We start from the raw sequence: 26,488 nt of genomic DNA on the forward strand, positions 1-26,488 counted from the left end.
CAGTATCTGCTGTATTGTTTATACCAGTTAACTGAATTAATAAATCATGAATCATTCATGAATTAACTGATTTATTTCTTATGCAAAATAGTGTATATACTGTATAAAAATTTGTTTACAATTCATTACAGTGTCAATATAAGGCAGTTATAGTACAATTTTCTCCCAATTCAAAAAAACACAACAGGAAAAATCGCAGTCGACACACACATGCACTGTAATGCAAAATACTGGCTCTGTGAAGGCACTTGGTAAAATCATGAAATTTAAGGCTTTGAATGTAAGATGGAGTTTCAGTTTTTGCTGGAATACAGTTGGAAGCTCATTTTTGGACCAAAATACTCCAAAGACACAGATATAAAACAGGAGACATATGTGCATTCAAAGTGGTATAGCATCTGAACATGGAAATTTAAACCAGTACCTCAGCCTCAGCACCACTGTTTGTGGATCAGAAACAATGTGGTACTCCCACTGAGTCTACAGTACCAAAGCTATTACAAGAAATGTACACTTTTAACAAGAAATTTCCATAATGCTACTAGTATAACATACTATTTTATATACAAGTACCTTTGATGTATACAACTAAGAAACACAGCGCCTCACTGACATTTTTTCTCATCCTGAAATGTGTGCCAGATTATTGTCAAGGCCATTCCAATGACAAAATTATAAACTAATGCAAATACATAAAAAATAAGTGCATACTGCTGTGTCTTTCTCTTGGATTCTGCTATGTACAGCGCCAAACAAGTGGCAGGATGATGTCACATGACGAGGTTAGTGATGTTTTCCAGTCTCCCAGACTCTTCCCATCAACAGAAAATACTGCAAATGTGTCATGTTCTCTCAGGTTTGTTTTCTGCTACTAAGAATAGGAAATAACTGAAATACAACAAAAAACCCCAAACAAAAAGGATACACACATTATAAACACACACAGATACAAAAACATTAGTGCAAGTTGTAGAAATACAAAAATCAGCATTTTAAAAAAAGTGTAATAACACTGTGCTTGACATAAAAAAGTAAAGGTAAAGAGTTTATCCCATCAATTGTCATGGATAATGGATTCGTTTCTTACATCCATCCACCTGTACCTTGAATCATCTCTGTCCTCCTGATTTGACTAGTACGTCTGTCCCTCTAGAAAATCCTCAGATTCCTGAGTTATAGCAAAGATATATACATACGTGAATCAGGACATGCACATGTAACAACTGTCAGTGAGGAAAGACTTGCTTTGTTCACACTATGAATCGCTCAGTGTACTTGATGCACAACCAACAGTAAAAACCCTGGGGAAGATACAAGAATGTGTTACAGCGGCACACCGGGCTCCGATGCAAATCCTGTATTATTACTATGTTTTTTAATGAAGTACCTTTACTTTTATTTGCAATTTATTTTTAATTTTTTTTAAAGATGTATATTGGGAATAAATCCTTAGATGGAGTGCAGCCAACACTGTGCAACTGTTGGTTGCACTCCATGGTGGAGGTTGAGCATCATGCACAACCTCCTCCATGAAGTTCATATTTTGACACTTTTGACAATTTGTAAGATAATGAAAAATAGGGTTCAGTTAAGGCAATCAAGCAAGGCATTCTGAACCTCTTCATAAACTTTCTTACTGTAGGTATTAACATAACCTTAAAAACAACAAGTTTTCTGATCAGATAATTCACCTTGTGTAAAACAGGCTCTGCTGGTTCTTTGTTCCAAGAATGAGTGGACTTTCTGCTTCAAAAAATGTTTCCTTGGGTGTGACAGGTCCTCCATACAAGTGCTGACTCACTGTAAAGTTCAAGCTTTTGGGTTTAGTCTGGCAGTGTCTGAGCTGGTTTTACCAAGAGGTTTATTTATTTTGTTTTTTTTAGCTTAATTACTCTTTTGCATTCAGGTAGTTAAACAGAAATGGTGTGTTACGGCTAAAGCAAAAGGGAATTCATTTCACTGATTCTGCTGCAGTGTGTGTGGCATTGTAACATGTAATGTACACCTCTTCACCCTCTTATTGGTAAGGGTGTACCCAGCTGCTACAGCAAATGTAATTTTACACTCACTTGGCTCTGGATAGTGTAATAAAACTTCATAAGACAAGGTTGGCTTATAAGGCGTTTTTTCAACCCGTCATCTTATAAGAAAGGGGTTGAAAATAAAATATCAGTCCTTCACGTCCTTGGAATGAATTTGGCTGCTTGTTTATGAGTACGTCTGTGCAAACTATATATAGAGAGCCACATAAGGTTTCTTCTTGCTGTTAGAAGGAATCAGCGACGGGCTGGATTATGTTCTTTGTACTTGAACTGGGATAGCACACTTTGGCAGTGACCAGTCTTGTCATTTTTAGGCAGTGAGTCTGTCACTGCCAGGGCATTTTCTTGGATCCATTCCTGTCCTCGAGCAGCTCAACAGTTGGAGTGCGATTGGGAGTGGAGTGGCATGATGACTGTAGAGGCAATGTGGCTGTGGAGGATGATACTGGCATGTCCAGGCTCTCCATGGAGTCAGAAAGGGTTCGGTTGGTTTCGTGCTGTGGACAGAGGACATAACGGTTGGGGTGGTGGACCTCCACTGTGGTCACAGACTCCAGGCCTTTCAAGCAGAGAGGGGATGAGCGTCCAGTGGGGTCACGACCACCAACGGCTCCGAGCTCCATGGAGGACTCGTCCATGTTCACGTATAGAATCTCATCTGGATCTTGTGGGTCTGGCAGATCCTCAAGGGCTTTTTCGAGCTCACAGCGCAGTGACTCGAATGATGGACGATCTTTTGGGCTCAGCAGCCAGCAGGAGAACATCAGGGAATAGCTGGAGGAGACAAAAGAATGTTAGTGGAGAATGTACTGCATGATAACAGTGAACAGTGACATTTAATATCCCATGGTGACCAAATGTTTTTATAGAAATAAGCAGTTCTGCATTTCTATGTAATTTATTTTCCTGGACAATACTTTTAAATATCGGATAATTTCTAATAATAAGCTCTATATTTCCCACTTGATCTTAAAAGGTCCGTTTGGCTCATGTTAAATTTTGGTTTATATTTTAATACATTCTGTGTTTAAAATCCTCTTTTTTCCTCACTTCAGTTTTCTGTGCAATTATGTATAATGTCAGTGTGACTGCTGTAAAAGCAGAAAGACTGGAGAAGTCTTTAAGCGTGTAGCCTTGGTTGAGTTATGGAAACAGGGTACTTCTATTGGAGATTATGTATCGGAATTTCTGGAGCGGGACCACGCCTCCAAACACGCTCCTTCCGGTTGTCATCTATATAGGTTCCCCCAGTTCTGTAAGCTGTTCATTCTCGTTCACGTGCCCCACCCTCCCTCCCTCCTTGTTCTCAATTCTTTAACTTCTTCATTTCTATGTAGTGCATGGGGATCTGCCAGGCCCCTTCGAGGCCTTCCCCAAACCGCAGCTCAATTCATGTCAAAACATTCACTTTTACCTACTAAAACGCTCTCAAACCTAAAATGAGGACGTGGGCCCAGCTAGTGAAATGAAAAGGGAAAAGATTTCATTATCAGCAAAGTGTTTTTTATCAAGGATACTCACATGCTGTCCAGACAGTCTGGAGGCTGCTTGAGACGGTTTCCTTGTCTCAAATAATCATAAATCTCACTATTTTCGACCCCAGGGTATGGCGTCTGACCCCGAGTGGCGATTTCCCACATGGTGACTCCAAATGACCACTAAGAGGGAGCAAGAGAAAGATGGAGAGGCGTACAGGGAAATAAAGAGAGAGAGGGCGAGGAAGGGTTTAGCATGAATTCCTGTAGACTTTACACACCTTGTCACACATTAGTGAAACATGAGTCTACACTGGTCAAACACTGGCTATGGAAAAATATCACAGTCATGTTTGTCTTGGATTTTTGGACATCCTGCTTTATGAACAAGCACTAAAGAATGCAGATCATTTTAAGTGCTGCACTGTATAAACACAACTGCACATGTGCATGGACACTTAGGCCCTTAAAAATACTGTATATGTCATTAGCTTACCAGCTGCTAAAGTTGATATCACTCACAGATGTTGGTCAGGACATATTTATGCATATTTATACTGACATTTACAGATATTTTGGTAAATAATTTTGTCTTCATGACCAGCTGGTATGCTTAAGCAATGTATAAAGTACTTGTTTCTGAGTACTTCAGGTCTTCTAAAAAAATTTGACTATACAGCTTTAATTCCCAAAACACATTGTTAACTGTTTGAGAAGGGGTATTTTTGTTCCCAAGCCTCTCTAATACTGAAAGCCTTTGCTCTGTATTGTAGGGCACACAGTAACAAACACACAGAAGATGAACTTACCACATCACTCTTTGTGGTGTAGACGCGGTCAGCTAAGCTTTCAATGGCGATCCATTTTACAGGCATCTTGGAGATCCTGCCCTGTCTGTAGTAGTCTCCATTGTAGATCTTCTTGGAGAGGCCAAAGTCAGCCACACATACATTCATATTCTCATTCAGCCTGCGAAAGGGCATTTAGACACGAGCTAGAGTTATTACACTTGTGTTGGTCCTATATATATTGAACAGTATCTACATATCGACAGTCTTATTTAGGTTTAACATCCAAAACATTTGTTTTGTACCACTCATAAACTGGCAAGGCAAGTTTATTTATATAGCACAATTCAACAACAAGGTGATTCAAAGTGCTTTACCGAGACATTAAAAAACAAAAACAATAAAATGCATTATTTAAAATTGATTAAAAAAAACAGTAGATAAAATCAGAACAGTAGGTAAAATCAGTAGTTAGAATATAAGTTTTGAAATTTAAGCTTAAAAGTGTGGATGGCAAGGCTTGCTTGCATCATTAGTCTTTTATTCTAGCAAAAAAGAGACTAATGCCTAAAACTGACATCTAATAGTCATGTTTAATATTAAGCAAAGTCTGTAGTTCTTGCTTTACTTCTTTACCGAGATCTTCTCCAACCATTGTATGTTGGATAAAAAAAAAGGAAAGAGAAAGAGCAAACGAGAACACCCACAGGAAGTGAAAGAGCAAAATGCAGAAGCAGAGATTGTGCTTACATGCAGTTGCGGGCAGCGAGGTCTCTGTGGATGAAGTTCTTGTTGCTGAGGTATTCCATTCCCCTGGCAATATCGGTCATGAACTTAACCAGCATTTGAGATGGGAGGTACTGCAGGATAATACAGAGAGAAATAAGTTTTGTTTTTGTTCTTTGTCTAACAAAGCTGATGTGTACTTTCTGTGCAATAGAGGGCACCAGAGCCCATCGTGTTTCAAGTCTGAATGGAGCACTCCTTTGCTCCAGATACTCCTCATGTGGAAACAATAGAGTTCAGCTCCACTGTGTTCTTGGAAACTGTGCATGGGTGTTTCAATACTGTGTATGGATCTTGTTTTGATTAGGCTTGTGTTACCCAACTTCGCTCTTCAGGGACTTACTGCGTAAGTCAGTTTAAAAAACCAAAACCAAAATAAGTATTAATACGTAACACTTCAAATAAAGACTTGTGTTTCCATAATCTCTGACTCTACGTGTTGCCGGAAAAAGTATGGGTGGAGACTTGTTTAAGAGATCTTTGAATCTCTGTTGAACTTTGGAACCCATTTAGCTGACAGACATGTGAACTTATTAAGCTGTTAAACTGTGTGGGACTGTATGTGTGCATATGCATAGGTGACTGTGAGTGTGCATGTCTGTTGCTGATTTTGTGCATTTGTTTGCTGTAATCAGACTAACCACAGGACAGTCTCCCAGCCTTGAGTATAGCAGATAACTGTGCAGATCTCCATGTTTCATATACGGCAGAATGACCACAGGGGAGGGATATCCTTCACTCTCCACAGTCTGTAGACACACACCTATTAAAAAAAACAAAACACAAAAAGAGCTTAGTATGCACAGAGACTTCATGCCTGTTCTGTCTATTCAGAAATTAACGTCATTTTACTTTTAATCCCCAAAGTCTTGACTGTGTATTTAAATAAGTGTCTACATCTATGAAGAAACAACACACAATAACTACAACACAAAGGATTTGTTTTCTTTGGCTCTTACACAGAATACACAGTATATCGCTAACATTTCTCTGTGAGTTTTCTGGATCGTCCTAAAAAAACAGCTGCATTGAGCAACAAATGCCTCCAGCGTTTTCAGTTGGATGCAGACAGAAATTTCAAAACCTAAATGGCTATGTGTCATTAAGTGTAAATTAGAAAAAACACAACCTTTTGCAATTCAAAATTGCCAACTTTTGACATGCCAAGCAGCAAAAATGCCAACTCACCAAGGAGCCTCATGACATTGGGGTGGTCGAACTCTTTCATGCAGGCAGCCTCTCGGAGAAAATCTTCCATCTCTGAGCGTGTGCATATAGCAACTGGGGAGAAAAAGGTACAGAGGTGAAGCCACATCACCCATATGTTACTCAGTAGGTAATGCATGGCACTAAAACCAAAAGGTTGACAGTTTGCAAGAATAAGAAATAAACTATTTGAGAAGGCCTTTTGACTCCCTGGATTTATTTAACTGTGAATTTATACATGTCAGCATTTTTAACCACTGAAGTTGTTTAAATTTTTCAACTAGAGTCCCTCCATAATTTAGTTTTGAAAAAAAATATCTAAAAAAAATTATATGGGGTAAAACTTTCTCTTCTGCCAATATTTTCTAAAAGCTGACTTTGTCCGTTTTCTGATGAAAACTGAGATTTTTGCCCTGAACACTTGTAAATTTTTGACCTAAGAGGCTGCTTATCAAATGCCCTGTGTTCCAGAGATGAAGGGATTCATTGTAGAGATTGCTGAGTACTTTTACTGTCTACTCACTTTTCATAGTCTTGACAGCGACTTTGAGAACAAACTCTTCTTGAGTCAGCAGCCCTTCCATCACAGAGCCAAACTCCCCTGAAGACAGAAAAACGTAGTTTAAAAAGCAATTGAAAATTGCCACTCATTCATTTCTCAACTGTAAACAGTTTATACAGCTATTAAACAGCAAACCGCTTTACTATACAAATATATAACATATTTGTCTGACAGGAGATAAGTAGAAACCTGCATTGGTGCTATGGCAGACAAGTCTATGAACATGTACCAATTTTGATAAAGAAGTGTTAACAAAGCCTGTGATTAAATATATGTATATTAAAAAAACAACAAAACATCGAGCACTACCTTCTCCCAAGGTCTTTCCCAGGGTTAATTTATGTCTGTCCACCATCACATCTTGGAGCTTCTGCTTCAGCTCGTCGCTGATGCCCAAGCTGTTCACTGAAGAAAGGGGAGAAAAAGAATTTTAATGCTGCTTAGCTGCCTGAAGCAATTTAATTAACAACACAGAAATGAGAGAATAACAGCCTGAGTTTGCCAAACAGCCTCGCTAGCTTTCCCAAAACCGCAATGCATGACACTAAGCCAAAAACAAAGTGTTTACTTGTAAAACTCCCCCAAAATGAGCATTAGTCTTTCCAATTTTAATCAGTTTGTTAGTAACATTATTTGAAGTTGCATTCAGATAGTACATTATCTTTTTTATGCACTTTTTCAGGTACATGTGTTTGTTGCAAGTCTAACATAGTTTTATGTCTAAAAGACAAAACAAAACCATTAAAAGTGAATCAAAATGTTACCAGGACCTAATAAATAATATAACATACTGAAAGTAAAAATGCTTCAATTACAATGCAAAAAAGTGCAATATTCTTTAAAAAGCTCTGTTGGGAATATGTGACCCCAGTTTTGTTTATTACCCTTTTCTATAAGTCTATGTGATCCTGCAGAGACCAGGTTGGGTTGAGGGACACGAGGTCAGAGGATTAGGCTGGTTTAAATACTCACTCCACAGCTGGCTGTCATTGAGCAATAGTGGTAAGCTGACTGCGCTACACATTTTAGCTCTGTTTTCACATCTGGGCCAGGATGTGACAAGGCTACAACATGCTCAGAGATCCCCTCCAGCTGCTGCTACACCATCAATCTGTCATGCATGGGACAACAATCTACTCGGTCTTCAGGCATGTTCCAACACATGCTGGCGTGACCAGCTATTAGCCAAGGCTTCTAACATCTAGAGCTTCGGGGTTTGACTCCACTCTGAGAACTGGCTGAAATTACCGGTCAGTGTCCACAGCTTTAATTCTGTCTAAATCTCTCCAATCTGATCCTTTCCCTTTTACCCAGTGCAACTTTCTTCATTCACTCTGAGTCTATAATATCTCTTCATCTCTGTATCTTGGCCCCTCTTATTTTACTCACTGAATAGTTTTTTTCTCTCTTTTCCCTGCAGTTTTATCTTACTCCTGGCCTCTTTGCAGCTATTGCAAGCTGAGACTTGACCACGAGGACTAAAATACTGTGTGTACTGGTTACAATGGCAAGACAGGTATATCAAATCACGAGGACTCTCAGGGACTGCTGGCTGGGGAAAGCACACAAACTACTGCTTCTATGATGCTACCAGTTTGAGTTAAATGGCACTGTTACTTTATTTCCCAACACCACATGCCTTTTCCCAATTTGGAAATGTGGAGCGGTTATTTTAACTTGTTTTTAACATCTCCAGTATCAAATTAAATTTAACTTTAATTTGCTTATCTGAAGAGTCTAGTTTAATTTTGATGTTCATGCTTCATTGCACAGGCCATAACTTCATTACTACATTTCCTGCACATCTAATTAATAGGCCTATTAAAAGACTGTCTTATGTAATATAAAATGCTCACTGTTGCTATGGTGTATGTCAGCTGAATGAACTCTCCAGGGCTATTATTACTGTGGGAAATGAATTACCTGTCAGAGCATTTCTGGCTTTGATCAACCAAAACAAACTAAAGATGTTTTTCTTGCTTTGAAATAATGAGAATAGAGCTGTAATTGTGTGACGCTTTTCTTCCACAGAACTGCTGGTTCCTGTTATGTCTCTTTCTTTAAGGGCATGTTTGGGCATGCTGTTAATAAAGAGTACCTATTTCTGCCAAAAGGACAGCTGGATGCAAATACAGAGTATCAGCTTTCTGCCAAACATGGCAGACTACAGAGGAACTCACATGTTGCTTCTGTAGTCCTACGGCTGTACGAGCGGCGAGCACGGTACCTGACCACCAGCTCTCCACTCTCCATCATGGGTTCAAACGCCTCTCTGTGAAAGGATACATCACAAGAAACAGAGCAAAACACAAAGTCAGGTCACACCAGTGAACAAAAGTGAAAAGATGGATTTGGGCTACATTTCACGAAGCTATTTTTAGTCTTTCAAAACAAATGTTATTGCTTTATATAAATGCTTTAGAAGTGTGCAAGTGAGGCAAGCGGGCTGAGACCCAGAAAAAATTGAAACTTTTTGGTTTGGCACAGTCACTGAGTCCCTCCCTTCCAGCCACAAGGAGCAGTAACACCCTACGCACCCAAAGCGCGTCTCCTTGCGCCGCAGCTTGGCCACGTAAACAGCCAGGAACACAGCTATGGACACAGCACCGGTAATGGCCATCACCACATAAAACCAGTGCCAGGAAAAGGCTGGGGGCGATGATGGACCTGAAGGAAAGGGTGTGGATGGAGACAGATGAGCGTTTAGTAGTGTAGGTCTTGTAATTTGGAGTGGGGATTTAGGAGTTTAAAGCAGTAATTAAGTTATTTTATCAAAGAAGAAAGAAGACATGATTTGTGTAAGTTATATTAGCTAGATGACAAAAAGCATGCTAAAATATACATGCTGAATTGTTGGGAATAATGGTATGAATCAAGTGAAGAAAGTGATAAAGCAGACTCTTTAAGCTAAATCAAAAAGTCCTTCTTTTCCTAAAAATATAGTCATTTTCTTCACTCTAGAAATACTTTGCTGTGCCATTTCCCACACTGAAATTTACTCTCCAGTCACTGCCACAATCTACTGCTGAACACTCACAAACTCTACCCAGTGTTTACAACTTCTCTTTCTTTTCATACTCATCCTCCACAACTTTGCTTGCTTGTTTTTCTCCTTTCATTTGCCATTTTGTTGTTTGAACTGTCTGTCTAGCTCTGTTAGACAAAGCAAACAGAGATTCTCACTGCTCCTGCCAGTTATAAATATTTATGATTCTTCTCCTCATTCAGCCCCATACCCCTCTTCCCCTTTCCCTTCTCTGTGAGATCATCTTCTCTTTTTTTTTCTCTTCGTTCCCTTTTTTCTCAAAATACACAGTGAAACAGACTAAGAAGAAGTAGTCCAGTTATGGAGAAAGAAACATGAGCTCACTTCCACTATCACTGTCATTGTGTGCTACTCAGAGAGGTGACAGAAGAATGTTTGTATGTGTACATAAATCCAGTCATTGCTCACCTCTAAATTCACCCATTTCTGCTGGTGTAAAAAATAGAGAGCACGTGTTAATATTTTGACTTTTTTAAAACAGATCATATCAAGTATATTTTAGCAACCACAATTTCATCAAACGAAATCATTGCTTTATAAGAATAATACGTTAATCACACCTGTTGCAATGAATTACGATTTTGTTACTCACCAGGAACGTTGAGTGTCAGAGTCTGAATGGGTGCCCAGGGTCCTTGACCCGCCCCTGTATAGGCACACACTCGGAAAGAGACATTGGACAGGGGGACAGACAGATTGATTGCGAACTCAGTGCCCAATCCGGTATTGACGACAACCTGAAAGAAAAAAATCGGTCTGTCATTATTAAGAAAAATGGACATTTTCTCCATGCATTTGTAAATTTAGCAACTTTGTTGACTGTGAATGTGTTCCTCACCTGCTGAGTAGCAGGTGTGCTGTACTCCACCATGTAACCCTGCAGCTGCCCATTTAGTTTTCCTGATGGCTGCTCCCACATTACTAGTACCTCCGTCCCATTTAACTTAGCAGTCACATTAGCTGGTGGATTTTCAGGCACTGAAAAAGAAAAACAACAACGAAGCTCTGAAGCATCTCAGTTTTCTCTCTCCCTCCTGCAGACTAGGATTGCTCAGTTTTCCTGTTTATCCCTCTGTGTTACCTTGCCCACTGGTAGGTGGAATTAATCAGTGCATCTGGGAGCACCCGTCCACTTAACTTGTGTCTTTCACACAATTTGTAATGACTCATGGAAACAATCAAAACAATTTTTATTTATAATTATTGTAAGTGTACCATCAGTACTTTAACTGTGTGCTAAGTGGCCTGTGTCAGGCGGACTGGAGTTAGCCAGGCATGTGTTGTTTTGACAGCTTAGAGCCTCTAGGGTGTGGATAACTCTAGCAGCTGGAGGGAGAAGATGTCAAAGAATGTGGAGAATTTGGCTTTATTAGGACAAAAAGGCATCTGAGGGCACCGCAGACAGGGGTGATTAGTCAAGTTCAGAAGCTGCTCGGGTCTTTCTTTGTCATTATGGTTCAGTAAAGTCCTGTGTCTACTTCACTTCACACAGTTCCTTTTCTGTTGGCCATTCCTGTTATTGTTTTATTCATATTTATCTGGCTTTGTTTTTGGCATTTGGGAGAAGAGAGGGGAAAAAAGGCATCTGGCTACCAAAATACCCACTGGAGAGAAAATCTAGCTGAATAACATGCTAGAAATAGTGTGAGGAATTTATGCACTGTGTGTCTAGTGTGTGTGTGTGCGCATATGTGACTGATGCACTGTTTAGGACAGAAAACCAAGAAAACTTTCAATAAGAAGAAGTGAAGGCTTATTTCCTGTGTTAGTGTTTAAAGCTTACTTTGTGTTTGCTTCTCACTCTTGGTATGCTCCCAAAGTCACACAAACAAGCTGGACACCCACACACACCCACGCATGAGCTAAGTCACCGTGCGTTTGGGAAACACAGCCCAGCCCTATGGATGATGTTATCAGGAAGCGTTTGGCGGGTGATTGTTTCCACATGTGGTCCTTATTCTTCCTGCCAGCGGCAACAAAAGCAAACTCTAAGTCAAGTTTGTTCCAGCAGTTCGGCTCCGCATTTGCTTAATCATCTGTCGGACTTTCTCTCTCTGCGTTCTCCACCTCTTTGTTGCCCATACTCTTTTACTCTCCTTCTCATTTTCTCTCTTTCCCTGACTTCTATCCAACATAATTCCATCATCTTCTCTCCAAGTTTTCTTCTCCTTCATTGCTCGCCCTGTTTTAATGCCGTTCTTTGTTCATGGAGTGGCGAGTTCAAGTGAACAGACATGTTGATGTAAAATGTAAGATTAAAAAAAAAAAAAAAAAGAGTTTCCCTTGGACAAAAATAATTAGATTTGCAAACTTCAAAAAAGGAAATGAGATGTTTATTTGTGCTTTTTCAAAAATGCCTCGTGTTTTTTATTCTTCTGAAAGAATGAAAAGTAAGCCCTGACTTGGCAAGAGATTGAGAAAGAAACTCTTGAGCCACAATTAGTTCACTACAGCAAAGGTTCAGATTTGAATCCACAGCAGACTTAGTGTTTCACATCCTGTTGGGGTGAAGAAAGTGTCAAATGATCAGATTTGGAAGATTTTGAAAAGTTGTTTGAAAGCAGGGATGTGACTCTTTCCTCATTCTTTATTCTTTTTTCCATTCTTACAGGCTGTAGGCCCTTTATGTGGTTGAACATATGTATGGAAAAAGGTCATCCTTAAGCCAGAAACTGACTGGTTCCCATGCATGAGAACTAGGAAAGCTCTACACAGGAAACATGTGCAACACAAATGTTAGTGTCATCAAAAATGTCTTAACTTTTAAGGCCATCCACCTTCTTTCAATTTAACAGCACAACCGACTGCTGTCTGTCTGGGAAAAAGAGTCATTTAATGCTTGAGAATGCATTTTTGTTGGCAATAGTATTAAGCAGGATTAAACGTGACACGTGTGCACATTGGGGTATGTCATCATGACTCACTTCCATTGGGACAGTGAATCGGGCTGTTCTGTGACTGTTTATTACATCTCTTTGGGGGTACAGACTGACGTTATGCAAGGTGTGTACAGAGAATCAGGACTCCATTAACAGCCATTTAGTTTCTTAATAACTGATTCTTTGTTTATTCTGTCTGTGTGTTTGTGATTTTTTTTTTATTCTGGGGTTCTTTTCAGACAAATAAAATAGACTTGTGGTATGTAAAGAAACGCAATAAATGTAAAATCTCATCTCATCGCAGCGTTAGGATTAGCGGGGTGACATGGGTCGACTCGCTTCCTCTCCCTCTGACCAGCCCTACCCCCTCGTCCTCCTGGGAAAAAAGTAGACTGGGAAAATAGCTAGATGAGTGTTTTCTCAAAGCACCCGCTTCTCCCATTTTTTTTCTGCTCTTCCATCCAGTCCTTCCCTACTCTCACCACCACCACCACTTTTTCCCTTTTTCCCACAGTGCCTCGCTCTGTGTTCTGGAAAGGAAAATCATAAGTCAACTGAGGTTAAAAAAAGGGGGGGTGGAATGAAAGATGAAGGAGTCAAGCTGAAAAACTGGATTCAGAAAAACTTGTTCAGCTTGTTCGGGGGTGCAGGAAATCACATCCTCAGCAATGTTTGTTGGATGACGTAGAAAACACTGGCTGAAAGATAAATGAATAAAAGCAAGCCCAGTTCATCTGGAGGAACCAGATGAAGAACACGAGACATAAAGGGAGAGAGAGTTCAGCATACATGCACAATTTATGAAGGATTTAAGGAGGCAGAAAGCTACAGAAGGCTTCAGGCTCAAGAGAAAAACCTTGTGGGAGTTTGTCAGAGACTTCAGCAATGAAGCACATGGAAAATGTGGAAAATATTGGTGTGCTGTAAACAGCCAAACTCTCTCTATTGTTCTCTAACTCAGTTTACCCTTAATGCCTCCTGAACTATTTTTCTCAAAAGCTAAATGTTATGTTTCATATGTTGTCATTTTTTTCCCTGTAAAATGAAATGAAGATTGCTTTAGCTCAAAAAAAGAACTGAAAATTCTGCTTGTTCAAGGACTGCTTCCCTTTTGCGTCTTCCATTTATGAGAAAATGAGAAATACTGTGTTTACAGATTACAAGCAGCTTCCCTCATGGAAACCCCCAATCACTGCTCCTGTGGCATGTCTCCTCTCTCCATTCCTATTTATCCAGGGATACAGAAAGCATGAGCTGGCATGGAAAATCCCACCTCAGTCTAAACTCAAACACAGGCTAGCATTAGAGTTTGGACAGAGTGCAGCAATCCTAACTGAAGCCTTTCAGGAGAATTTAGCATCTACCTTCCTTTTCTCCATCACAGCCTTTTCTGTCCCTCAGCGCCAGTCAGCCTTCTACTTCAAGAGTTTATATTTAAAGCTGGGTTCACAAGGGTACAGTCACTCACATCTGGTAACCTTCATAAACACAGACTAAGGAAAAGGGGCACAGTAAGGAATATTATGACTAATGGTGCACTGTAAACTAATTCCCTAACTTCATGTTATCAGAATTCAGAATAAGTCTTGACTTATAATGATCCAAGTTGAAAATAATTCAAAAGACTCTGCAGGGAATTACATCCACCTTAAAATAGATCCAGAAAAAAGGGGTCGTGGGGCTAAAACACTGAACTTTTGCCAGCTTGAATTCTAGACAAGACAGAAAACAGTCAAAGTGACTCATGCCCAAAGCATAAGACAGCAATGAAACACAGCTGGAGTATATTAACTACATCTTAAACATAACATAGTATCAGATATGCAGACCTAACAAGTGAATTAGGCTTAAGTCAGAGTTCCAGAACTATGATTTGGGCTTTAATCTACTTTGTCATCCTGGAACAGAACAGCTAGGCCCTGTGAAGCCATCATCTTTATTATTACTGTTTTAGTCCCATTGAATAGGCTTAGCTGAGAAAACAACACTAACACATGTTCAGTGTGACTGAGGACATCATTCTGTTAGCATATACTTGCACATTTAGCAGTAAAAGTATCCCGCTGGCATTTGTTTGAAATGCACTTATAGAAAAATGACCCTTACTACAGAACAAAAACACCATAAAAAGCAACTCAGTGGTGTTTTTGTTACTGTGTAGATTCTGTCCTGGTCTGGTTACAGTTCACAGAGCCTTGACCTTGAAATACTTATGAAGAAATAATCTCACACACAGCGACATAAAAAGATGCGCACATCCGGACAAGACATCCTTGGTGAAAACAAACAACTCTGCAAAACTAACCTCCTTCTTTGGTACGTAGCTCCACCCAGGGAGACCAATCAGATGGGCCTTGGCTGCTATGGCAGGCCACTCTGACAGCATAGAGGGTGTGAGGCTCCAGGTCTTTGATGATGTGTGAGGATCGTGGCATGGACACAGTCTGATTATGGATCAGCTGATGTGGGCCTGCTATGATGGACTCTCCTGAATGTTTGGCCTGGAACATTAAGATGATAAACATTATACTTTGTATACTTTGTAAACAGTGGTTCCTAATAATCAGATTTACTGGTTTACGTGCAAACAAGAAGATGATGTGCTGTTTTTGAGTCCAAACAATGACTGAAAACGATATAAGGAGAAAATAGAAAATCCCTTTGAGCCATGCCAATCTCTTTAACAAATCAAGGAATTTCTGTATGCATCTCTGTGCTTTGCTTGTTTATTTAAATTTCTTCACAGACAGGCGAATTGGTTGTGCAGACAAAATGGAAAAAACTGAATTCTTTTCTGCAGTTTCTTAAGCTATTATTTGTTGCTGCTGCTGGTGGTGGGGTCATTAAGTGTTAATTTTTAACAATGCTGTAAAATGTTCCTTTGCTGCTCTGAACAAAAGCCAAACTCAGCAAGGTAGACTAAAAGCAGAACCCGCCAACCAGACATCACAGGCAGAAACCTGCTGTCTCTGCAAAGTCTTTATGGTAAACACATTTAAAGAGGAACACTAGAAAACAAAAGCTTCTTTGCAGCAATTTTATAACCACATTAAAGTTGCTGGTCTAGGCCATTGTTCTGCAGCATTGTTCATTATCAACAAACTTGTTTGAGATGGGTGGAGTTCACAGGTGGAGTTAAAAACATTATAAATAATATGCCTAAAAATGAGCAGCCACACAAACATATGTTTGTAGCAGGTGCTGATGTGTACTGTTTTACCATATAAAGCAGGAATGGGTAGAGGATGAGTTATGGCAAGAAAAGCAAAGCAAAATCTCTTTAATTTAAAACTAGGCTAGCAAAAGGCTCTGAACTAGAGAATTAGCAAAAAAAACACCATGAGCAGTCAGAGGTCATGTGCTATAGGAAGCTTAAGTCTTTTTCCTTATGGCATGAGTTAGACATCTGAGGATGTCTTCAGTTGCATGAATGAGGAGAACTGTATGAATGTGTGTGGGTTTGTAAAAGCTCGATGAATCACCGTCCAGCCTGCAAAACAAGTGTGTTTAATCGAATAGTACAACTCAGCCCTGAGTCACACTCCAGCATGCATTCCCCCTTGTATGGCTCAGACCCACAATACCTGCTGTCACTGACCTTTCCTATTTTCTTTTAACAACTTTCTCCACGCCTTTCTTTCCTTCTTTCTTCCCTTCTTTCACCTCTCTAAACCACTGCCTTTTCATGTTTCTCTTCACTACACAAACAACCGTTAAATTCAGCTTTTTGCCCCATTCTCCTGAAGTAGGCCCCTTTTCTTTTTCCCCTACAAGGGTAAAGGGGTTAGAGAGAGATGGAGGAAGGGAGGGGGCAATAGTATCAAGAGGTATGAGGGGCAGCTTTATTAGAACCAGACGTTTAGGGGTGGTGCTGCAGTGTTCCCTTCTCCAGGAGAAAATTTTCCTCCTCTCAGCTATGAGCTATAACGGCCTCAAAGCATGATAGTGGCAGAGAGACACTTACAGAAAGAAAGAGAGGGAGGGAGCGGCCCTATATAAGTCCAAGAGGCCACTTTCCCAGAGTGAAACATGACCCACTGGTACATGAATAAAGCAGGGAGGGGTAGAGGATGAGTTATGGCAAGAAAAGAAAAGCAAAATCTCTTTTCTTTAAAACTAGGCTAGCAAAAGGCTCGAGAATTAGCAAACAGAGGAGTCAACGATCAATTGTTAACAGGTAGAAACAACAAACAGCTGCTGTGGTTATTCCAGCTAGGGTTCTGAGCTAGTTGTGCTATTCACATCTCCCACATTTACGTCTAGTTTTTCTCACCTGAACAGAACAGTTGACTATCTGGTAAGTACCTCCGAAACCAGGTTCCCACGATAAATGAAGTGCGGACTGAGTGATCTCTACAGCTCTCACATCCTGAGGTTTGTTGGGGAGAACTAAACAACAAAAACAACCCCCAAAATTAAAGATGTAAACATAATTATATGCAGATAAACTAGCAATGGCTGAAGTGACACTGCTTTCATGGGCTGACACCTACCAGTGATGGTACCAGATCGGGAGCTGGCCACACCCTTACGGTTCTGGGCCTCACAAGAGAAGGTGCTGGTCCTGTTCAGGCCTGGACAGAGAAATGAAACATCCAGGTGTGAGGAGGAAACACTTCAGTATGCTGAGTTGCATGTGATGTCAATGTGAGAAAAATATAACTAGAGTGAGAATAGCACGAGGGTAAAAGTTCCCATTCAGTAACATCCTCTGTTTGTCAGTAGTATTAGGTAGTAGGGTGCTTCTTCCTGAGAGTGTAATGGTCGTTAATCCAGGAAAGACTTACAGATTTTACATTTTGATTTGTGGTGTAAAAAAGTGAAAAAATGTGCAGCTGCTTCAGCTTTGGCAAGACAAGACAGTGTTAAACGTTTATACCTTATCTAAACATTTCAAGAAATTAACTTTATTCCATTGTGAACAATGAATCTTAATGTGAGTAAATACATGCAGAATTCAGGTTTACTTGTTGCACATGTTTAAGCAACGAGAGCTGACCAAAGCTGTGTACTAACACAAATAAAAGAGAGGAAGAAAGAGCAGGATAAAAAAAGTGTAGTATGAATTTCAATGATAGAATATCAGTTACTATAATATTAAGTTTGATCAAGCCAATAAAAAGCCATATAAAGCGTAGGTGGAGATTTGCTGATATTCAGGTTGAAAGGCATCAAAAATGTGCTTATTCTGGTATAAATCATAATATTTTTAGGACTTGGATGTAGTTTTGATTAAATAATTTTTTTCTCAATTGGCTACTATAACCAATATTATTTTCCACAAGATCATCAAAAAAACCCATTTTGGTTTTAACTGCTATTTGACGTAATTTGAGGTTTGGTTTTTCAAAACTGCAGCTTCATGATAAAGCAAAAGTTTCAGGAGTTGCAAATGCTTTTTGCTTTGTAGGCTGGAGAACAAAGAGTGCAGCCTAGCTGAAGTCTAGGTGTAATATGCTGAGCTGCTGCCTTCAAGAGGAGCTGGGGCTCCCGTGAAGGGGGAAAACAAGTATGACACACTGACATTCAGCAGAGAATGAGTCCTCTGACAAAGTGACTCACAGCGTGCTCACACATTGAGCATTTTGTAATGAAACACAGGCCTACACACACAGACAGACAGTGAAACATGTGACATTCAAGTTTATCACTGTTATCTAACACCCCAACATTGTCAATAAGCCACAAGCTGAGAGTGACAGAATCATGCAGTGTGTTTGTCCTGCGCCGACGGCACCATGCCCCCATTGTGCCGTGGCCGGAAAAAGAACAGGGGGTACGATCCTCGCTGGCTGTAGTGAGGGGTTGTGAGAGGGGAAAAGGAGGGAGGGGAGCGTGAGCTGACCACTGGCTGTGTGCGACAGTGAACTGCTCATCAAGCCAGATTGCGCCACTTGCTCGTGTCTCCTTCCTTCCTCATCAGAAAACCACAAAACAACATCCTTTAACAGCTGGAAATGTCATTATCTGTTACTAGGAAGAACCTCATGATCCGTGCAGTATTGACCAACAGTGTCAGCTGGGAAAGGCAGTGCGTGGCTTTGGTACTTTTTTTTTTGCTAGACTAACATTTTCTGTGAACAAAGTAATAGTGTTAGATTTCTCAACTTTCTTAAAAGGAACTGGGATTGTGAATACTTTAATGGTTCATGAATAACCAAAATGGTTTAGAACTGAAGGAGAAATGAAACTGATAATGAAGTTGAAAGCGTTGACTTTAGCAGGGGAGTAAACCAAATCAAAATCAAATCAAATCACTTTTATTGTCACATCACATGTGCAGGTACATTGGTACAGCACATCTGAGTGAAATTCTTGTGTGCGAGCTTCACAAGCAACAGAGTTGTGCAAAATACAATAATGTAAACAAGCAAAATACAAGAATGGCTACATCTGAAACTAATAAATATATGTACAATATATAATAGTATATGCATTATGCAACATAAATATGCAACATAAATTTATTTTGATGAATAGATTTTTTTTGCCCAAGACACAATAAAAAAAGAAAAAGAAGAACAGTTTATGAGGACTTCTCAAATCATGAAGCCACACATGTATGGCTCTTGGTTTCTTGCTGGTTGGAATGTTCTTCATTCCATTTTTCTTTATGGGCTCCTTGAAAGATTATTTGTGTTTGCCTTGGTTTGGATCTGTGGTCTGCCAGGCCAGCTGTCCATACCAGAGTTGTGAGTGTAGGTTACCATCAATCGGGTCCTAGTCAACACCATGAAGCCTGCTCCGATGAGTCAAACCAGAGCCTTCAACTGAACTTCAACCGCTCCTTACTCCTCCCTTTTTCCTTCTGACTCAGCCTCCTCTGTTTTTCAGCCTACCACTGGTAGGCTAGCTGGCAGGCATCTGTAGTTTGCATTCAAGCAGCAACAGAATCCCCCTCCTTTATCTCCTTCTTTCTTTTATCTCCTTATGTCCTCTGCACATCAATTTTCCATCTCCCAATTTCCCAATTGTCCTTTCTGTGCTTGCTGCTCCTTTTTACCCACAAAACCACAAGGCATGTCCTCAATGGATTCACTGGCAATGTGCCAGCCTGGCTCTCTCTGGGGAGGGTGGTTATTTGGTAGTATTGTTTTGGCCATGAAAGGAGGATTTGAAAGTCTTTCAAACACAGGAGATAGTTGCTATACAGTTTTTGAAGAAGGTCATTATAACCAGTCTAAATAGATTAGATTCAAAAACTCAACTCTGAACCACAACTTCTTGAAGGACTTTTTACTCGTCTAATATTTAATTTGCATATTATTTTTTTTACCTGCAGAAATTAGCATTTGTAACTCATTAATCATTTAAGTAATTAATCTTCTCAGTTTTTAAAATGTGAGGACCCACTTCTCTTGCCAACATGTCAAGTTTGGGGAGAATTTTTTTCTTTCGTTTTTTTAAAAAACTTTTTTTAACTTGATCATTCGTTATTGTTTTTATTTTCTCCTGTCCATTTCACTGTCAGTGCAAAATGAGGATTTGAGAAATCTGTTTGTTTAAACTGGACTAACTAGGCTGTTGTGCTTGACTGAGTAAAACATGATACCTGTGAGGTTGAGGGTTGAGGGTGAGAGGGCCACTAGATCCGTCAAAACATTCAGAGGATGGCCATCCTGTAGCCAGATGACCCTGACTGGTTCAGGAGGCCCGTGGGCTGCACAGTGAAGGCTGAAGGAGACATTCGCCACGACAGTCATGTGGTAGGGCTCCAAAGAAAAATGAGGAAGGCCTGAGAAAGACTTAGCTGAGTCAGGGTCTCCACTCCTTTAAACAATCCAAATCTATAGACTTCTGTAGCTGTGGTTGTTTAATAACTCACCTTCCAGCTGAATACCACCCTCATCAGAAAAGGTCTCATTGCTTCCTGATCGAACAGCACATTTGTAGTAGCCCATGTCAGGGAGCTGGACTTTCTCAATTCTGTTATGTATATAAAGAGGAATATTTTCAAAGGTTTTGTAAAGAGCAAAAAATGTCAAAGCAAACTGGTAATACAGGGAGCTGATGTTTACTTTCTTTCTAAATTTAACATTCAGTCAAGCCTGAATAAAATATTTCAAGTTACAGCAGATTAGACAAATGTGATTTTCCTTGGATTGCATAATTTCTTTGAGAATTGATTTCTCTGGTTCTCTACTGAGAGTGGAAGTCAACATGGTGACATAATCCAGCAACAGCCCTGTTTGAGCTAGAAACAAGACGGGGTGGAAGAACAGGAAATAAACACATTTTTAGACCAGGTGTGACTGCTTCACAATACATAATCCTTAAATCTTAAAACGAAAAGAAACTTCCACATGTTAGCAGCCAAAACTGCATCCTACCTCAGTGTGCTTATGATAGTCCTACTGTTGCTGCCAGTGAGAACTTGGTACTGATTATTTTCTGCATGCTCCAGTGGCACACCATCTTTCAGCCAGATCACATCAGGGGACTCCACGTCCTCACTCCCTTTACCATTCAATTTGCACTGCAATGTAACAGGTTTGCCCAGTGAAGAGATGACAGTAGTGGGACTCTTTACAAACTCCAAATCTTTGAGAGAGGAAAGAAGCAGAAGAAGAGGTTAGCATTTTTCAAATGCAAATTTTTTGCAGTCCAACTGCAACTGAAAACGTATCTTTAAAGAACAAGATTTCCCACTCTTCTCTTTTCTATAGAATCTGTGCAGCTACAAACTGAGCGTAGCATTACTTCAGACAATGTTTAGCTTTGTCTGCAGTCTTGTTACATCAACTGATAACAGCTGATCTCAGTCCAGCCCAAAAAACCTACTGCTGGCTCAGATGGTACCCTTCTGTGCATTCTTCAGGCAGATATCATACAGGCAACACCATGTCCTGCTCCTGCAAGCTGCTTTGCAACCCACCGTGACCCCCAGTGCCTTCATTTCATCTTCTGCTTGACCTTAATGTGACGTATGTTGTCACTTTGTTGATGCTTGCTTTGAGCTGTACATGTTTGTCTTGCTGTTTCTTTCATAGGACATAATTTTTCTACCACAAACAGTCATTACTAGAAATGAAAGGTTCACTCTTTTTTTGGGCTAAAGTGGTCCTGACTCAACTGTGATTGTTCTGCATGCATGCGCATGACACCTTTCAGTAGTTTAATTCACATAATTAGATTAACTACATTAATCATGTCATCTATCCAATATAAAACAAAAATAAAGAAAATGCCTAAGACAAACTCCCATAGATTAAGGTGAAATAGTCCAAACAACAATTCAAAACCCAAAGATATTTAAATCACAGTGACACAAAACACAGAAAAGTAGTAAATCTCCACAATCCACAGCAAGTAGCAAATTTTGGTTTAATAAATGTCTGGAACATTAAATCATAAACAGAATTGCTGTTGTCCTATTAATCAATCAGCTAATATGTCCAGCACTAAAGTCTTCACTTGATTCTGTCTGATAAATATTTATTGCTTGTGACAGACTTACTTTTGCAGTTGCCAGGATATGATAACCCGAGCTTTTGAAAGACTCTGGTTATCTCGTGCTCCTACTGATAGTGAGGCTGACCTGAGAAGGGCAGCACTGATACTGAGACAAAGGCTTCTTGTTAGAGGAAGGTTGCCTATGTTGCTTAAACAATGTCTGAGAACTGAGAGCCCAACACAAACTAAACGTAATTATAATCACAGCTTCTTCATAACAGTATTCACAGACCTGCAGCCTATAGATGTCTGATGTCAGAAAAATGTTGAAAACGGAGGATCATTCTTTCTTTTTACCTTCTGAAACTTTCAATGATAATGAATTAGAATACGTAACTTAAAAACCCAGATTTTCTTTAAACCATCAAACTGGCAAGCGCACATAAGATGTGCACAGATTTGTGATACAAGAATTCTTTTCTTTTTTTCGCAGTATCACATAAAAATGCAAAGCATCCACTCAACCAACCAAGCCAAGGCAACTCCTTGTAGATAAAGAAAACATAAATCATTTGAGGATGAGCAAACTTGGTTTTCAGAGCAAGAATGAAAAAGCACGATTTTCTCAAGCTTGTCAACACGCCCTCCTCGTCTATTTCATGGTCACCTTTCAACCTTTGACCCTTTACAAAGACCCCAAAGACCCATTTCACTATAACACATAAATGGCCATAATTCAACAACCAAAAACAGATTTAAAATGCACCTTTTTGCAGTACTTATTTTACTCTTAACTATAACATGTCTTGACAGAGTGTGTGCTTCCCCACCTCTTTGTCTCTGTGTGTTTTCTGGCATTAAAAGTCATTCATCCCTTTATTTTTTAAGCTTGGCTGAGCTCTTTCAATATTCTACATGACCCTGGCTTTGTCCTCCTCCCCCTCCAGTGCATTGAACCAAAAAAGCCTCATTTTCTCTCTCTGTATCTTTTTTTTTTTTTGCTGAATTCATATAATAATAACCTTGTAAACATTTTACAAGATTGCAGACAGACAGAGAGGGGAGGCTACAGACAAACTGTGTGTCTCTGTTTGTGTGTGGCCTGTCTCCACTGATTCATTGGTGCCTAACTACTTCATCGCCTCCCTATTGTTCCCCGAATTCCCTTCAGGTCCCCCACTTTTTCCCTGATCTTTTCTTTCCACCCTGCCTCTACTCCTACTCTCCACTCTGTGAGAATGCTCAGATGTTAAATGTCATTGGTTGTGCACATACCAAAAATGTCTGACACAGTCTTAAGCATTTATCCTCCTCTCCCTCCCTGCTTTATCCTCCTGCATTTTTAACAGTGTGGAATCCATTCACTGCCGCGCCTTTGCCCTTTCTCCTTTTCATGCCATTCATCACTATACATTTTGCCACCTCCCCTCCAAACTCTCTACTCTTGCCCTCGTACCCCATCCATCATTGGATTGGAGTCTGAGTCAGACAAGCTCTGACTCACAAACCAAAGCATTTGGCCCCCTGAACCCCTCCTCATCCTTCAGATCCTCACATCCAAATAGGAACTGAGACATCCGAATAAAATTCTCCATTCTTCACATCGGTGTCTCGTAATCTCCCTGCCTGCTAGTCATACATATACTTAGGGCAGCTGCCCAAGAGACAGAGTGACCGCAATTGTCAAAACACATAAGCTGACAGGTGGACGTCCATGTAGGGATACTGTTTTCATCAACTGGGTGCAATTGAAAGTTCCCAAACAGTCAGTAAAGTTTGTTTTAAAAGATAATTAACATACTTTTGAAATGATTCTGTATAGTGTAGAAAGACTATTTTCTTAAGAAAGCAGAAATTTGGCTTTCAGCTTTCATCTTTGGCGTTCAGCAAACATTCTCTTTGCTGATTATGATTCACCCATGTCTCAAGATGTTTACATTAAATGCCCACCTTTCACTTGTTTCAGTACATCTATCAAATTCCAAATCTTGTTCGCTTGAACTCCCAGCATGAATAAACATTGATCACCTGATTTCAGAAACATTGCCCTTGAGCAGTTAGTGTTACTGGTTGTTACCTGTCAGGTAAAACTCCCCTTCACTTACTTTGATTGTATTATAATATAATAATAGTATACAATAATATCAATCCTTTACTTGCTTTTGATAACTTTTTTATGTTGGCCAGATGTTGAACGCCCCTGCAGCTGTGGTTAGCCAAAAACAAATTGAGTTAACGAGGCAGAGAGCTGACTGTGCTAATTGCTCTTTACGATGTTTCCCCCTGCACACAACTAACAGGCATATTGGGTAAATAAAAAAGCGCCCCGTTTCAGTTAAACCTTACCTGTCAGCGAATCTGCAGATGTTGGTATCCAAACCGAAAACATGACGGTGAGAATCACAAACGACCATTTAGACAAATTCATATTTTCTCTCGAAAACAAATGACCTCGGAAAAAGAGCTTCATGAGGAGAAGAGTCATCCTGGAAACATCACCAGACTCCATTACCGCATCGCAGCAGCTCAGAGATTCAAAGTTACGTTTTGCTCTAAAGAAAAAGAAAAAATTTCTCTGACTTGGCAGGTGCTGAAAATGTTGAGTATCCACAAATCAAGACCCAAACAAAGCGAATCCGAGCGTTTCAGTTCCCCGTTTTATGAAACATGCAGTTAAAAAAAAGTCTCTGAATTGCCACAAACTCTTGAGTTTCCCTTATCCTGTTGCTTTGGTTGGTTTCAAACGGAGCAGGGCTGTCTCCATCAAAAACTTTCATCTACCATGAAAAAGCGCACAGCAAACGACGCTCTAAACTTTTCCTGTCCAAACGAGAGTCTATTTCTAGCGATCAAGAGCATATTTTTAAACCAGTCTTTCCTGCAGCCGGTTGTCCAAAGTCTCTATCCTGCCTACAGGTTCCCTGCGACTCCAGACATTCCCCTGGCTTTCTTATCCCTCTCCCCCTTTCAAACACGATTCAAATTCCTCAACTCAAGTTCTTTCCACCCTCCTCATCCTCCTCCCCCTTCTCCACAGTCTCCCTCCTTTTCTCAAAGGATGTGAGAAACTCTGCGGCATGCTGATTGTCTCGGCCCAATCTCCCATTCGCTTTTTAATTACACAGGGATGCCCAGAAGTTGTAAATGTCTCCGTAAATCAACCGTTTCGCGCTTGAAACACTGTTTAAAACACAAGCCTGTGCATTTCAGTGTGTGCAACATGACAGCATCATGTACATATAATAAGAAAACATAATGTTACAGACCTGCCTTTTTAATAATAAACGTTTTTCTTTTTTTCCTAAGAAAAATATATATTTTTAAATCGCGCTGTCAAAGTTAATTGCTTATACACGTCTATTGTTTTTCTGTATACTGTTTTATAATAATTAAAACATATAAATGTTTAAAAGTACTACTATTAAAATACCATATCCAGGTTTAGCAGGTTTTGTTATTAATTCTTCATTATCTTGCTGCTGTTTAAAACATTTGAACATGTCGATTTGTTATTCCAACCAGTCAAAAGCAAACGTGATGTCAGCAAAAATGCATTAACGCATTACAGAAAAATATTCAAACTATTTTTGTTTGCATTTACTCCATTCTACACAAACAGAGTCACCATCACGATGTCTGGGAATTTGTTTGAAAATCCGGATTCAGTCATAACAATTTGAAGCACTCTCAGCTGTAGTCTAAATAACTGCGGCTTTCCTTGATTTACATCTAAGTTACTGTTGCAGATCGCGATGTCTGAAGTGTGTTCTGTGTGTGCGAGAGGAAATGCTTCTTGCTGCGTGAGAGAAGTCCCTGCAGGGTTCTCATATCATTCATGAATGAATTGATCTGCTGTGTATATTTCTGTTTTTTTTTCTTCTTCTCTGAAAACAATGAGATGGGCTGGAACTCAGGTTGCGAAGAACTCAGTCCGACTGCCCCTTTAAGAGTAGCTCTGCGGACAGTGTTGTGTTCCCAGGGTTTTTAATGGAGACAGAGAGCCACTGAGAAAGACCCCATTGTATATGCTCTCCTTTCAATCGGGGCCTGAGCAATGGTGCTCTCACTGCTCCCTGATAGAAGCACAGAGTGGAGGGAGGGAAGAGGGTCGCAGAGGGTGGTCCTGCATAAGAAAGCGGGGTGTTCAACTCCAAAACACAAAGTTTCGTGGCTAGTTGGACCTGGAAGGAGTGAATGTTTGGCTATAAAGGGGGAGGGGCATCAGGTCTAGGACTCAAGGAGTGTTTAGGTTCAAGTCACGCTAAAATCTGATTCATCACACACCAAGACCCAAAGATTTAAAGACCTTTA

General features: G+C 40.0%; 1 protein-coding gene across 2 annotated transcripts; it reads right to left on the reverse strand.

Annotated features, from left to right (window-relative positions):
• Nucleotides 1–54: 54 nt before the first annotated feature.
• On the reverse strand, nucleotides 55–25,153 carry axl (AXL receptor tyrosine kinase). Of its 2 annotated transcripts, none has more exons than XM_085379437.1 (20): nucleotides 24,524–25,153; nucleotides 21,115–21,325; nucleotides 20,610–20,710; nucleotides 20,337–20,519; nucleotides 17,278–17,358; nucleotides 17,058–17,173; nucleotides 15,090–15,285; nucleotides 10,744–10,883; nucleotides 10,498–10,642; nucleotides 10,314–10,331; nucleotides 9,397–9,526; nucleotides 9,040–9,131; nucleotides 7,169–7,264; nucleotides 6,821–6,898; nucleotides 6,280–6,372; nucleotides 5,733–5,854; nucleotides 5,056–5,165; nucleotides 4,327–4,486; nucleotides 3,564–3,700; nucleotides 55–2,816 (listed from the first exon to the last, which is right to left on the reverse strand). In XM_085379437.1, exons 1-20 carry the CDS (start codon nucleotides 24,684–24,686, stop codon nucleotides 2,369–2,371), a joined length of 2,820 nt encoding a protein of 939 aa, XP_085235563.1. In that variant the 5' UTR covers nucleotides 24,687–25,153; the 3' UTR covers nucleotides 55–2,368. The 2 variants fall into 2 exon arrangements, with proteins under 2 accessions (XP_085235563.1, XP_085235562.1); XM_085379436.1 differs by having other exon boundaries at nucleotides 10,314–10,334; nucleotides 24,524–25,152.
• Nucleotides 25,154–26,488: the final 1,335 nt, after the last annotated feature.

This window comes from Rhamphochromis longiceps, linkage group LG14 (genome assembly GCF_057381845.1).
Source record: "Rhamphochromis longiceps isolate RC_006_pf linkage group LG14, R_longiceps_female_GT1.1, whole genome shotgun sequence".
Taxonomy (NCBI): Eukaryota; Metazoa; Chordata; class Actinopteri; order Cichliformes; family Cichlidae; genus Rhamphochromis; species Rhamphochromis longiceps.